The sequence below is a fragment of the Cucumis sativus genome, chromosome 2 (genome assembly GCF_000004075.3).
Source record: "Cucumis sativus cultivar 9930 chromosome 2, Cucumber_9930_V3, whole genome shotgun sequence".
NCBI classification, from domain to species: Eukaryota; Viridiplantae; Streptophyta; class Magnoliopsida; order Cucurbitales; family Cucurbitaceae; genus Cucumis; species Cucumis sativus.
Window position 1 is genome coordinate 2203128 of NC_026656.2, and position 13619 is coordinate 2216746.

At 32.0% G+C, this 13619-nt stretch overlaps 2 protein-coding genes across 4 annotated transcripts; one reads left to right on the forward strand and one right to left on the reverse strand.

Annotated features, from left to right (window-relative positions):
* Positions 1–1724: 1724 nt before the first annotated feature.
* LOC101221843 (peptide-N(4)-(N-acetyl-beta-glucosaminyl)asparagine amidase) lies at positions 1725–7845 on the forward strand. Of its 3 annotated transcripts, none has more exons than XM_031881289.1 (15): positions 1725–1974; positions 2064–2175; positions 2386–2472; positions 2916–2998; positions 3216–3329; positions 4121–4175; positions 4255–4341; positions 4534–4589; positions 4707–4766; positions 4859–4946; positions 5097–5858; positions 5937–5997; positions 6190–6292; positions 7017–7151; positions 7240–7845. In XM_031881289.1, exons 2-15 carry the CDS (start codon positions 2116–2118, stop codon positions 7322–7324), a joined length of 1836 nt encoding a protein of 611 aa, XP_031737149.1. In that variant the 5' UTR covers positions 1725–1974; positions 2064–2115; the 3' UTR covers positions 7325–7845. The 3 variants fall into 3 exon arrangements, with proteins under 3 accessions (XP_031737149.1, XP_011648763.1, XP_011648762.1); XM_011650461.2 differs by having other exon boundaries at positions 2101–2175; XM_011650460.2 differs by having other exon boundaries at positions 2104–2175.
* Positions 7846–8274: 429 nt separating this feature from the next.
* LOC101221616 (PITH domain-containing protein At3g04780) lies at positions 8275–12062 on the reverse strand. The gene is made up of 8 exons (XM_004139180.3): positions 11903–12062; positions 11645–11731; positions 10136–10259; positions 9541–9589; positions 9393–9450; positions 9239–9285; positions 9064–9141; positions 8275–8716 (listed from the first exon to the last, which is right to left on the reverse strand). The coding sequence occupies exons 1-8, from the start codon at positions 11966–11968 to the stop codon at positions 8668–8670; spliced, it is 558 nt and encodes a 185-aa protein (XP_004139228.2). The 5' UTR covers positions 11969–12062; the 3' UTR covers positions 8275–8667.
* Between the last annotated feature and the right edge of the window lie 1557 nt (positions 12063–13619).

Consider the following 13619-nt stretch of genomic DNA (forward strand, 5'->3'; position numbering starts at 1 on the left):
ATAGATAAATTTTTATAATCAATAGCAACAAATTGAAGTTACTTACAGAATTTAACAAAAACAAAATGGACTATAATTGAATAGATTTTGCTATATTTTGTAAGCAATTAATTTGTAAATTCTTCAGTAAAATATCAAAATTCTAATGTTATATATTAATAATTTATTGTTAAATAATTAATATATATAAATTATCAATATATTGGACAATGATTTGTTAATCTTTTATCATGTATGTTTGATCTTTTTTTTTTTCGGTTATAGATAGTGAAAAGATGATGATAGACTATTACTATTAATTGCATTCACGAATTATATAATTTACAATTATGACTAATAAATTATGATAGATACATATACAAATTTATCAACCATTCTTTTGCTATTTCACTCTAGATAAGTAACAAACAAAAGTTTATTAATAATAAAATTATTAAAACAAAAATGTATTAATTATAAATTTCTATAATATTCTTATAACAGTTGGTGGCTTATATATATTATTACTAAATTTTTTAATGGAAGTATTAAAACAAAAAAGAATATACAGTAATTATTGATATCATGAGTGTCATTGATACAAGTACAAGTATATGACTTTGTTTTTTTATAGAAGTATATCAATATAATTGACAACAAGGATAAGTAATATTGTTGGATTTTGTTTTGGAGTTTGATATATTTATTTGATAAATTAATAAATAAATATTTAGAAAAATAGAGACAATCCCACAACCACAATTTGGTAAATACTTTTATTTTTCATATTATATGTGCTTTTTACCATTTTAACCTTCTCCCCATTGATTGCTTTAATTTTTGTCCACATAAATTTCCATGATTGCAGGAAGCAACAATTTCCTATGATTTTAGGCTTCCATTATTTTTAATAAAATTCATTTGTCATGAACCAAAATTAAAAAATAAGTTTAATGTCTATGATAAAATTAAATTTATCTGACTAAAATCAAAACTTACATATTAAAACTTAAAGAACTATATAATTAGACGTAAAATTTAGTTATACAACTATATAAATAACTTTGTCAATATAATTTTTTACAAAATCTTATATATATTTTTTCTTTTTATTTATTATCTATTACTTTATGATTTTAAATGGTAAAGAAAAACTAAGAAGTGATGAGTAACTCATCATACCCACTACTTAAGAATGTGTTTGTTGAATATTATTTTTATTTTTTTTGTTTATTCTAATAACATTTTTTTTAGAATATAGATGCATTTTAAAATATAGTAAAATAAACTAAAATATTTACGTGCTATAACAAAATTTTGGATTCTATTCATGATAGAAACTAATAATCTTTTATCAACATTGATAGAAGCATATTAGTGTCTATCAATATTTATTATTGATAGAATATGAAATTTTGCTATATATTGTAAATATTTTGTGAAATTTGCTACTTTTTACCATTATCTCTTTTATCACATCAATAAGGAATTAAACTTAAATAAAAAATATATAATACTAAAAAAAATAGACAAGTATATTAAAATAAATCTAAAAAAAATATGCAAAAGCTGTATGTCTAATTTTTTTAAATTATTTACTATAAATCTACAAATATTTTATTATTTTTAAAAAACATAAACAATTAATCCTATCTAAAATATTTTCAACACACCAAAATGAATTAAAATAAATATAACAAAATTTTACCTTTTTTTTTTTTTATCGTATATTAATATAGCGGAAACTATTTTAGAATCCCCCAAAGTTGCATTTCTCAGGCCACTTTCGAATTTGAAGGAAGGGCAAGTGGAAGTTCAACTCCAAGGAACGTATCAAAATCACTCTTCCTTGTTTTTCAAATTCCAATTTCACTCTTCCTCCTATTCGTCATCCATCAAACGCTTAAATCCGAGAAGAACCACCAGCTCCGGTTATTATCATCGACCACTGGAGGACGACGTACAACAACTAACAATTTATCACAACTGTCGAAGGTTATTCGATCAAATTTTTTTTTCTTTTTTGTGGAAATGATTCTGTTCATTTCTATTGATGATTTTTATCATATTTTGAAGTGGAAAAGTTTGGTGCTACGTTTTGATTTTGGAGACTGATTTTAGCAGGAGTAGTTAGTTATGGATGATCGTGAGGCGTTTAAGAAGAAGATAAGAAGCTACGTTGATCAAGTTCGTTTGGTAGGGATTTCTTGTTCTTTTTCCATTTGTATTGTGGATTTGATTTGATTTTCATTTGTTCGTTACGTTGATACATAGCTTGATGACGTTTGTGAATAATGTGTAATGAGTTTTTTCTAGCATTCTAGGAATATCCACTATCGATTTTTGTATGATCCTTGGAAGAATTGTTTGCTCTTTGATTATGACTTGTTTGTAAATTTGCTGTAGTATGAGGATCCAAAAAGCCAAGAGTCTGCAAGGAAAACTGTTCCTGTGGATGAGCTTCAAGAGAAAGCGATAGTATCTCTGGCCAAGGTGTCAATCAATTTGCTTTTATATCATGTTTTTTACTGAAATGGCTCTCGCTGTTTCCTCTTGTTTATCTGAACTCATCTTGAATATTGTAAGGCCTAAGATTGGAGACAAGGCAGCGAATGTTTCCACGAACATTTTAGCTCATTTTTTTCTTTTTCTTTTTATCCTGATTTTCCATAGGACATATCATAATTGTAATTTAGTCAGTTGCCTATGGTAAGATATAGATACCAAAATATCCTGGTGTTCTAATTCCTGCCTTGGATTTTGCGGCTTTGCAACTTTCCGAACTCTGTTGCAATTCTTATTGTTTTTAACCAAACAAGGACTTTATTATTTATTTATTTATTTAAGTTTCGTAGCTCTAGCTGAATAGGTCTAGGCAACATCATGTCAAAAGTTTGTGTACTTGATAATTATTCATTGTGGTGAGCCTATTGTAGGAGGGAAAGTACGAACCATCCAAACAGGAACAAGATCATGCTTTTTTGTTGCAGCTTCTTTTCTGGTTCAAACAGTCATTCAGGTACTTGCCTTGTATAACTTTATTGGATAGATTATTAAACTCCAATCATTTTCGGAGTCCATGGTATTCTTTTAAGTTGTAATCCTTGGTCAATATGCTTCAATAGCTGATAGTTCTTACTAATATGATTTGAATCTTGTGATGTATTTAGTCCCCTTATGTGTTATGCTAACATTATTGGTTGATTACACTCTTGCTTTTATTTATTATTGTGAAGTTGGGTTAATGCACCTTCTTGTGAGCACTGTGGAGATACAACAACATATCAAGATATGGGCAATCCACTTCCTTCAGAACTTCAGTTTGGCGGTTACCGAGTTGAACTATATGGGTATGTGCAATGGACTCTTTTGGTTAGACTTATATTCTGGATTTGACATTCTATATTTCTGGAACTCTTCTCTGTTATGTTCATGTACAGTATATTTTTTGCCAAATTACATAAAGAATAAGGTGTAAACGAATTGTTTATAATTTTTCCCTGCTACCTCTGTGATTACTTTCTCTACCATCTAACGTTCTGCCTATATTATTTGATTGAATGATGTGTTATGTGACATTTTTTATTACCATCATGTTATTCTTTGACAACTACTAATAGTTTTCTTCATTCAAATAAATAGCCATGAAGATGAACTTGGCTTATTTTACTTCTCACATTTCTTCTTAAAATATACATTTTGTGTTTTTAAATCAAATAAATAATTTTTTCTAAGATTCAATAAAAAAAGATAACTATTATAAAAAAGAAGAATCCCAACTTGGTACTAACCAGGCATGGAAAACGTAACACTTATTATTATTATTGCAGTTTAACTAATTTAATTACAAATTCGAGAGACTTTTTTGGTACACCTAGAGGTGTTTGGATTTTTACTCTTTTATTTCATTATCAATGAAATTTGTTTTTCTTTTCAAAAAAGATGGTCTGAACTGGGTTCCATTTCCAAATGTGAATAGTTTTTGGATAGTGGTAAATTTTAGGCGTAGGCATAGAGTTTTAGTTTGAGGTTTTGGTGTCTTGGTGAATGGTAGAAATAAAATTAATGTATTTCATATTCTTCCCTCATTCCTCTCTAATCTTCTACTTCTCCTCTCTTCTCTCTCTTTTTACACTTCTAGCTGTAATTCATGCCAAAAGGTTACCCGTTTCCCACGTTTCAACAATCCAGTAAAGGTACTCAAATTTTTTTTATTGAGTTAAGAACTCTTATATAATTAAATAGTTTTCAATTTCATTCCCTCTTGGCATGCAGCTTACTGAAACAAGGAGGGGACGCTGTGGAGAATGGGCCAATTGCTTTACATTCTACTGTCGTGTTTTTGGCTATGAATCTCGATTGGCGAGTTACCTCATGATTCTAATCTTTTTTTAAAATGATGGTTTTTTAGATAATCGTAATCTGCAATTATGTTCAGGGAAGATACCCTTCTACATGTAGTAATATATATTAAATGATTTAATCTATTCTTTAAGAAGAAATGGTAGCTTGATGGAGATTTGGCTATTTTGTACTAATTTTTGTTATCACCAGATTCTTGATCTTACCGATCATGTTTGGACCGAGTGCTTCTCCCATCTTTTAGGGAGGTTAGTTAATTTCTAGGTCTATTATTCTTATCAGAAAAAAATAATAAGCACCCTTGCAGTAGTGATTTATATTAGTGAACCCTTAAAATTTGCTCTTGACTGCTATTTATTACTCAGGTTTATGCATCTAGATCCCTGTGAAGCAGTGTATGATCAACCACTGTTGTATGAAAAGGGGTACTTTCTTTTATCAATTCATCTCATTATGATGTATGGACCGAAAGTAATATTTTTCTCATCGGAGTATAATTTTATTTTTCTATTCACAGATGGGATAAGAAACTAAACTATGTCATTGCAATTTCTATAGATGGAGTTCGTGATGTCACTAAGCGCTACACAAGGAAATGGAATGAGGTATGAAGTAATGACGTCAGTGTCTGTTCCGCAATCTAATTTTCAACTCTACTGTAGAAAAAAAAAGAAACAGTATGAATTATCTTCTCAATGTCTTGCTTTTCTCTTGTCAATTTATGCATGATTTATTTTTTTAAACAAACAACATAGGTTTTATCTCGAAGAAATATCATTACCGAGGAGATCTTATCAAATATGCTTGCAGAAATAACACGACAATGTCGATCGACCTTTACATCTCAATTACTGTCCGAACTTGAAGATCGTGATGAAAAAGAAAACCAAGCCCGGGAAAGAAACACTCACACTATTGATGATTCTTCAGTTATATTACCTGGAAGACAGAGTGGAGACAAGGAGTGGCGCAAATCAAGATTGGAGATTGCCTCTGATGAGGAAGGCTCTTTGAGTTCTTCTGCATGTTCTGTTCGTAATTGTGTGGATGAGCATGTGACAAGGATTTATAGTGCATTTGGTTGTATTCTATCTCAACTTCCTGATGAAGAATTTTCCAAGTCTGCAACATTTGAAGTACTTTCATTTATTCGAGGGATTGTAACTGATCTCAAGAAATCTGCCTTTAGGACAAGAACAGCTTTAGTAGATTCATACTTGGATGAGACTAAAGCCTTTTCGCATCGGTTGTTTCCTTCCTTGAAGTGTTTTCTCGGTGTTTTGTCATTAGACAGTAATCTGGACAATGATGGGAGGGTTGAAATTTGGTTGGCCAAGGAGCCTGTTTATACCTCTTTAGCATTGCCTGTTGCGTTAGATGCTCTTGAAGAAGTAATACAAGATGTTAACAAATGTGATAACTTTGGTAGAGCCTTTTTATGTCTTCCTCGTTTGAAGTTAAACAGAATTCATTCTGGCTCAGTCCTTGCAAGTGGCGAGGAACTTCCTTTTGGAATAGTAAGTTCTGTTACCATTGCCTGATGCTTTATTATTTTAGGGAAGCATGCGCTTAGATTTCTTTACTCAAACGTACAGGCAACATCAGCATTTGATGGGATTCGTTCATCCAAATGGGAAGAGCCAAATGGTGCGAAAGGTATGTATAAGGCTGTCAAACATTAAATACATCAAAACATATTGAACATTTTGTTGTGTTAACCACGGGGTTGGAAATTAGCTGAAGATTTGCATTCATTTACTATTCTTCTGCAAAAACTCAACTGTCACAATTTCAGCTAGCTAGTTTTTGGACTCATGTAGTATTCTTCTACATTTCCTCCTCTTGTAGGTTGTTGGATAATGTACAAGGTATTTGACAACAAGATGGAAGAACTGGCTGCATACGAGTTGATGTCTGCTAATGATGCACCTGAAAGGGATCCAATGGATTGGTATTATTTTCAAAGCAGTTGATCAAATATTACCATCCTGTATTACTATTATATGTTGCCTTGTGGTTTTATTTTCAAGTGATCTGTTTTGAGCTAGAAAATGATTTCATTGTTTGGCCTATTTGCACTTTCCATGTATAACCTGACAGGAAAATCTCTAGTAACGAAGCTGCATGTTAGTCAGTCCATCAAATTTTTTTTGTAAGATTATGAACTATGGATAAGAGATGAATAAGTTCTTCAAGATATTTGCAACATTTGTCGTTGGGCTGTTCATCTTTTCAGTCTCTTTGACATAGTTGCTTGAAGACTTTCAGTTTGTGTTCGGCTTTGAATCAAACTGGTTATGCTATTATTTAGGGAAAAAAAAACATGGATGCAACCTGTTTGCACCCATCTTGGGTAGCCCCGCCCATGCAATCTTTTTTATTTTATTTTTCCATGTAAGTACCCGGGGAGCGTGAGGATAAGGTGAAGCCTAGACTCTACCTTAGAGAAAATTTGTTTGTGGCATGCTAGTTTCTTTGCTATTTTGTGGGTAGTTTGGCTTGATTGAATCCGTCAAATTTCTAGAGAGGTCAAAAGATAGGGTGATGAGGAATATAATGTGGCGAGCTGTAAGATGGGGTTGTCAAATATTTGATCAGAGTCTCGTTTATGGGTCTTCATTTTTGCGGTTTTCCCCCCTCATATATTCTTTTATTCTGTTCAATTCTGCTGGCAGGATTGTTGAAGGGAGTGAAGATGGGGGAAGCAGTTGGCATCTTCTTGATGAACAAACAAATCAAATATTTGACAACCGTTTCCAACGTAGAAGTTTCTTTGTTACCAAAACTGGTCTCTTATCAAATACTTTCAGGTAAATATGCTAATGAATGATTTTGTCTCCAACATCAAAGAACGGTATCTTCCACGTTCCTCTTCCTAATATGTTATCATGGATTCAGGTTTAGATTCTTGGCAGTTCGTGATGGTGAGGCAACGTCAAGGTTACAGATTGGTAGCATTGATTTGTATGCTCCAAGTCTTTAACTCAATAAGCTGAACTAGAGATTTTCCCAAAATAATCAAATAAGTAAAAGAAAAATAAACTAAAATTGGGAGCTGTGTGGATCTTTTCAAATCTCTCTATTGGCAGGAACAAGGAAATGGCCAATGGTTTCTACGGGAATTGCATGCAACGTTAAAGGTACAAATTTTAATTCCTTGGTATAAACTTTTTACAAACTTTAGATTAAAAGTTAACTTAATGATAATTGGTATACATTGCTTTCATTGAGATTTGAAATTGGAGATTCGATCTTCCTCCCTATATTAGAAAAAGTAGTGATGATAATAATAATAATAATAAAAGCATAACTTTCTAAGTTGGAACTTTGGGAGTAAGTGCTTAAATCGTAAAGAGATCACTTGGGAGAAAATTTTAGGGCCATTTAGTTTTCTGATTCTTAGATTTGGAAGATTTGAAATATAGAGTATTTACGTTGTAATAAAAGCATTCTTATAAACATAGTAACTATTATTTTATGAATGCATAACTCTTAATCTAGACACTTCATGGATAAATGTTTCGTATGATTAATATTTTAGTTGATTTGGTACCTATTTAAAAGATAAACATCAAGCAATACATGAATAAAATGTATTGGCTAATATGTTTTGTAAAAAACTTAAATCACTTTGATGTCTCGATTTAATTTTCAAATTTACACTTTTTTTTTAATATTTTGTTCATTGAAATATATAATTTGATTTGATTAAACTTACAAACTTATTTACACTTTTTTTTTAATATTTCGTTCATTGAAATATATAATTTGATTTGATTCAACTTACAAACTTTTTCATAACTCAATCGATTTATTACAACTATGGCGCAAACTTCAAAAAATGGATGAGCACAATTTTCATAATTAATCCATTTAATTAGCTTGTACATTGATAAAGTATTAGTTCAATGGACCATGAGATTTCACATAGGATGATATTAAAGGATCATTCATTCATTCAACCAACCTTATTGAGAACAAATAATACATCTAATCTAATCAGCACAATACATAAACAAACACCCCTTGTATTCTTTTTTAAAATGACTAACTTGAATCTCAAGCAGACCTAATAAATAGTTAGGTGAATGTATCAGCATTAATCCTCCTTTGCAAACTACCTAACAATGTGCATAAGTGTGATATATATTTTGAATGAACTACACATCGCCCCCTGATCAAACAGGTGTACAAACCACTCATCAAAATTCCAGAATCTGACGTCAAAAACCCATTATATAGTTCTTTCTTATCATTACGGAAAATTGAACTTTGATATCAATTACTCGTAATCATATGATGTGGTGTGAGACCATGTCTTTGCATTTAGTGATCCTCGATCTTCTTCAGGCCCTTCATGTCCGTTGTTTCAACGCTGCACGAACAAAACAACGATTTCAACATTGCACAAAACATAAAGAAACAATGAAATAAAATACATAAGAAACTTATATGCTATAATTAAATAATCCACAAAAGAAAGTGAAGAGGTTTAAAATATCTGTTAGGCAACATCAAGGGTGAATGAAAGCAGCATCTAAGTCTTCATCTTTTTTTGTTGTAAGTTCATATTTATCACTCATGTATTAGTCAAGGTAACTAAAATACAACCTCACATCAACTAAGCTTGTTGGGTGCATAATATACAAGTAATTCAATCAAAACTTGACAAAGAAAAAATAGACGTTAAAAATTAACTCAAATGGAATATGATAAACTTACGTTGTCCCATACAAGGCGATCTTTTGAATTTTTGTAGTGTCAGTTCCCGATTGGTTATCCTCTATAAAAATTGTCAAGCTGATAAAGAAAAGGTAAATTATTTAGAACAAACAACCAATACTTTCAACATACGGTCAGAATGAAGAAATTAACATTGATGACAAAAATGACTTACCTACGAACATTTTGAAATTTCACGTACTTCACAACCTCCGACTTTCCCTACAAAGCATAACAATAAAACAATGATCTCCATTCCTTTGTATATTCTCTTCTAAAGAGTTTTCCATTTATTGATGAGATACAGATTAAAGTATGGGAAAATCTACCGTAAGATTTTCTGGGGACAACACAATTGTGTCACTAGGAGGGTAGTCATTGACGTTGCTGCAACATTCATGAAACAAACAATCATCAACTGATAATATTTAGAAAACATTTGCACCAAATATTAACTAAAGAAAACAATTAGTTTACCCAAATCCCATATTCTCCTTGTTTGAGAAAAGCTTTACAGTTCTAGGACCTGGGGAACAACCTCAAAATTAGAATCCTGTCATTTGTAAATTAAGCAGAAAAAAGGAGAGCAAGGTGAAAGACAATATGTACGTTCCTGGTTAAGTGATTGCACCATTCCATGGCAATACATTTTTTCCATTTAAAAAGAGAGATTGCAATATATTTGTTCAAATAGAGAGGTAACAGAGGTACAAGCTTAACTAAGGGGCAGGGATTAGACATCATCCAACAGCCAAGAATTACTAGAAAAGAGAACTTAGCAACTGACTGTGATTAAGACAAGATAATTACAAATGTTTTGATAGAAAGCCAAGAAAGCACAATAATCCACTTCCAAACTCGAGGTTGAGGAACAAGGGGCAGTGATTGAATAACCCAAAATAACAAGAATCAAATAGTAAAAAATTTTGGTGGAATTATCACACCTTCATTGCCCACGTTGGATTTGTAAGACATGTTACGCAAACCCTAATTACACATGACAAGCAGTAATGAAAGATTCAGAAGAAAAGAAACTATGGATTAGAAGTAATAAGTAGCGTAGAGTACTAACCTTCCTCTTCAGGTCCCTTGATGACCAAGGAATGCAATTTAACGACTTGGTTAAAAGGTATGTATATCAAGAGCTGCTCATCTGCATCACTCTCCAAAAGCAAGCTGTCATTATCCCTACAAGTCTAATGTAGGAAAAAGGTTGATTCAAACCCTCGGTATAATAATTTCCCTTGGCTGGGGAAGAAATTAAGAAGAAAAAGGGACCGTTCTATCATGAAGATTTTCTTTTAGGATATAATATCATTTTGGATCTTCTACTTTGAGACTTGTTTTATTTTAGACCTTGTACCTTAAAATATATGAATTTAGTTCTCATACTATTGATAAATCTTAAAAACAAAAGAAGTGGCCTAAAATATAGATCCAAACAAATAAGTAATCTAAAAACAAAATTTCAATAGGTTGGTCCGATAGTTAAGAATTAAAAATAAAAATAAAAAGAAACTCCATAATACATTAGACCAGAATGCCAGAGCAGAGATAAATTAACACTCCAAATCTATCTAAAGACTGCCCTTAACATAATTCACTTCTTTCAAGGCATGGTTTCAACAAAATAGCAAAGAAATTTTTTGCCAATGATTTTGAATACAACAATTGCAAGGTGTTCAAACCTCTAGAGACAAAGGTCATGCTAATACCACACACTTGGCAAAACTTTTGCCAATGATTTAGACCCTTATCATGGAAATTTGGGTTTAACAAGCACCTTCGCCACAGTCTTTGGGAGTAGTCAAACTGATTCCAAACACATGCAAAAGTCAATTCTATGTTTCACGAAAAAGTGACATCTCTATCTTTATCTTGTATTGCTTTCATACGCAACACACACCACTGAAAGCCCAGAACCATAGATGACGGCTTTTCAACAAAGTCTAAAGTGTGCATTTAATCTTCCCAAAGAAACCATTTAGGCAATAACTTAATCTTCTTTGAGATTTAGCCTCAAATCAAAGTGAAAGAGGAAGACGAGGTGTTAAAAACAAAAAATGCCAGAGCCACATGACTGAAGAACCCAACAACACGTATTACTAAAAGTAGAGAAAGACATGACAAAACTTGTAACTCAATATCACAAACAGGTCTTTCAAATTGAAAATAAAAAATCAACAAACATGAGAGGGAAGGTGGTAGTTACGAATTAATAATGACGAGACCAACATCTGCTTTCAAAGGGTAATATTCACCAACTTGGTTCATAAAACATTCGCCAACTTCCATATACCTATCCCAATCACGGCAAATGCAAACCCCAATCCCTCCTCCATACCATTCTCACATAAAGCTTTTCAAGAAGATATCAAACATAAAAAGGATTTGCAATCAGAAAGAAAGAAAGAAAGAGATAAGTAAATTACAATCTGCAACAACATAAGTCTAACTCAGCACCATCTTCAACTTCATTAAATCAAGATATTAATTATTAAACCATGTAAAGAAACTCTCAACTGCAATGAAGTACGTGCAACTAATAAACAACTCTAGTCAAAATAACAACAAACAGCACCTGATTAAGAGCATTTGTAAAAGTATGGCTAAAATTCTGGTTGAGACACTCGACACCAGACCAGTTAATGAAGTCGGACAGATCAACCTGGTTAAAAACAAAGCATCAGTATAACGAACAAAACCAAACTTAAAGCAATAAAATCCATCCTCAAAAACTCAATCGACTGATTCAAGTATTAACACCATCACTAATCATATCCCGACGAATTAAGCAAGAAATTGTGAACCGAAGGCCGTAAGAACTTGAATCACTGACCTGATTCCGATTAATAGCGGTGGCAGATGTGGCAGATGTGGCAGATGCGGCAGATGCGGCAGCCATAGGTAACCGATGGAGAAGAGAAAGGGAAAAAGAGGGAAATGGGAATGAATTCTTTGTAAAGCAAACTCCGAATGCTCTCAAAATTGGTAGCGTCGGGGCGGAAAGGTCCGTTAGGAATCTCCTCCTTGACCCGGATTTTGGTTGGGTCAAACCCGATAACCCGATTCCATATTCTACTTCTTTGGCCCATTCAACAACGGTTCTTTCTCACAATTTCTTTTTTATAATAACATCTTTATAAAAAAAAAAAAACTAAAATACAAACTTTCCCCTCACAAATAATAGAAAAATCCCTACAAACTTGATAAAGAAGAAAACCCTAAATTATCAAAAGATATCGTCATACGAGCAAGATGGTGTCAGCCTTATTCATCGAGATCAAGTGAATGATGCAACATAAAAAGTTAGAGACAATGAGGCGGCCTCCTCCATCAAGTTACTTATTTGAGACAAATCACATGTCTCATAGTTAAAGACATTGATAAGATCAATACAATCAAAATGAGAGATTAAGAACTACTTATCCAAAGTAAAGAGATTTGATAGCCCCAGCTCAAATCAAGTGTTTTCAAAATCTTAAATCGTCAAGTTTACAACCGCACTCGTACAACTCTGTGAAGTCACCTGTGTCCAAATTAAACTTCAAGACACTTCAACATTTAACTTTCAAAATTCTTTCTCAAGCGGGGACCTTGACACCCAACTCAATGGCTCTCCATCCTTCACAAGGGCCTACGTGTGCCCAACCGTCCCTCCTATTGAATTTTCCAAATTTTGTACAACAAAGATCCTTCATCAAGAACGAAGTCACTAAGATTCTACAAAACAGTGGTCACAAACTCCTTGTCTAAACCTTTAATGATGGAATCAAACTTGTGGTATTAAGTTCAACAATACAAGTTCTATATTATTTGATTTATGCTCATGTGTAACTCTAAATGCATGGTTCAAACTCCATGTCTAAACCTTTAATGATGGAATCAAACTTGTGGTATTAAGTTCAACAATACAAGTTCTATATTATTTGATTTATGCTCACGTGTAACTCTAAATGCATGGTTGAACCATAATTTTATCTTAATTTAATTGGGTTTCAAGTAAACTTGTTCATATTAAATCTCAGGGATGTACTCATATGGATTTAACTCATTCTCTCTAAACTTTTTGTTATATTAGTAGATCATTTCTAACCACCAAGTCAACTTATATTAGATTTTGACGGTTGTCTACAAGTAATAGGAGATGGTTCGAATCTATGATATTTTCCAAAGAAGTAGAAATCTAAGCACTAAGTTGTGTTTACATTGTTGACAAATTATTTGAATCAATAAGTAAACAAAGATTTGTCAAAAATGCTTTAAAACTCATGTAGCTGTTTAAACATTCGTCTGTAAGAATTGTAAAAGATTTTTTAAACACTTAAAAAGAGAAGTATTTTTACCAACTATTAAAGTTCATTCCAATATATTTTTTAAGTTTATTTAGAATAAAATGTTTGGAGTTTTCTTTTTCTTAAAGCATAACTATGACCATTTGAGAGTTTATAAATGACAAATTGAAATGTAAAGATGTCCTAATTAGTTGGTGAAAGATGAAACAATCCTCAATATTCAAACCACTAAATATTTGGATTGCCACCAACCACAACAAA

Bases quoted from the DNA above. Each gene is read 5' to 3' on its own strand.
- LOC101221843 (XM_031881289.1), top strand. From the start codon at position 2,116: ATGGATGATCGTGAGGCGTTTAAGAAGAAGATAAGAAGCTACGTTGAT. The intron at 3,330-4,120 runs GTATGTGCAATG...TTACACTTCTAG, and splicing joins TACCGAGTTGAACTATATGG to CTGTAATTCATGCCAAAAGG. The intron at 4,342-4,533 runs GCGAGTTACCTC...TGTTATCACCAG, and splicing joins TTGGCTATGAATCTCGATTG to ATTCTTGATCTTACCGATCA.
- LOC101221616 (XM_004139180.3), bottom strand. From the start codon at position 11,968: ATGGCTGCCGCATCTGCCGCATCTGCCACATCTGCCACATCTGCCACC. The intron at 10,260-11,644 runs GTGCTGTTTGTT...TTCCTACATTAG, and splicing joins TTACAAATGCTCTTAATCAG to ACTTGTAGGGATAATGACAG. The intron at 9,451-9,540 runs GTAAACTAATTG...TGAATGTTGCAG, and splicing joins AAGGAGAATATGGGATTTGG to CAACGTCAATGACTACCCTC.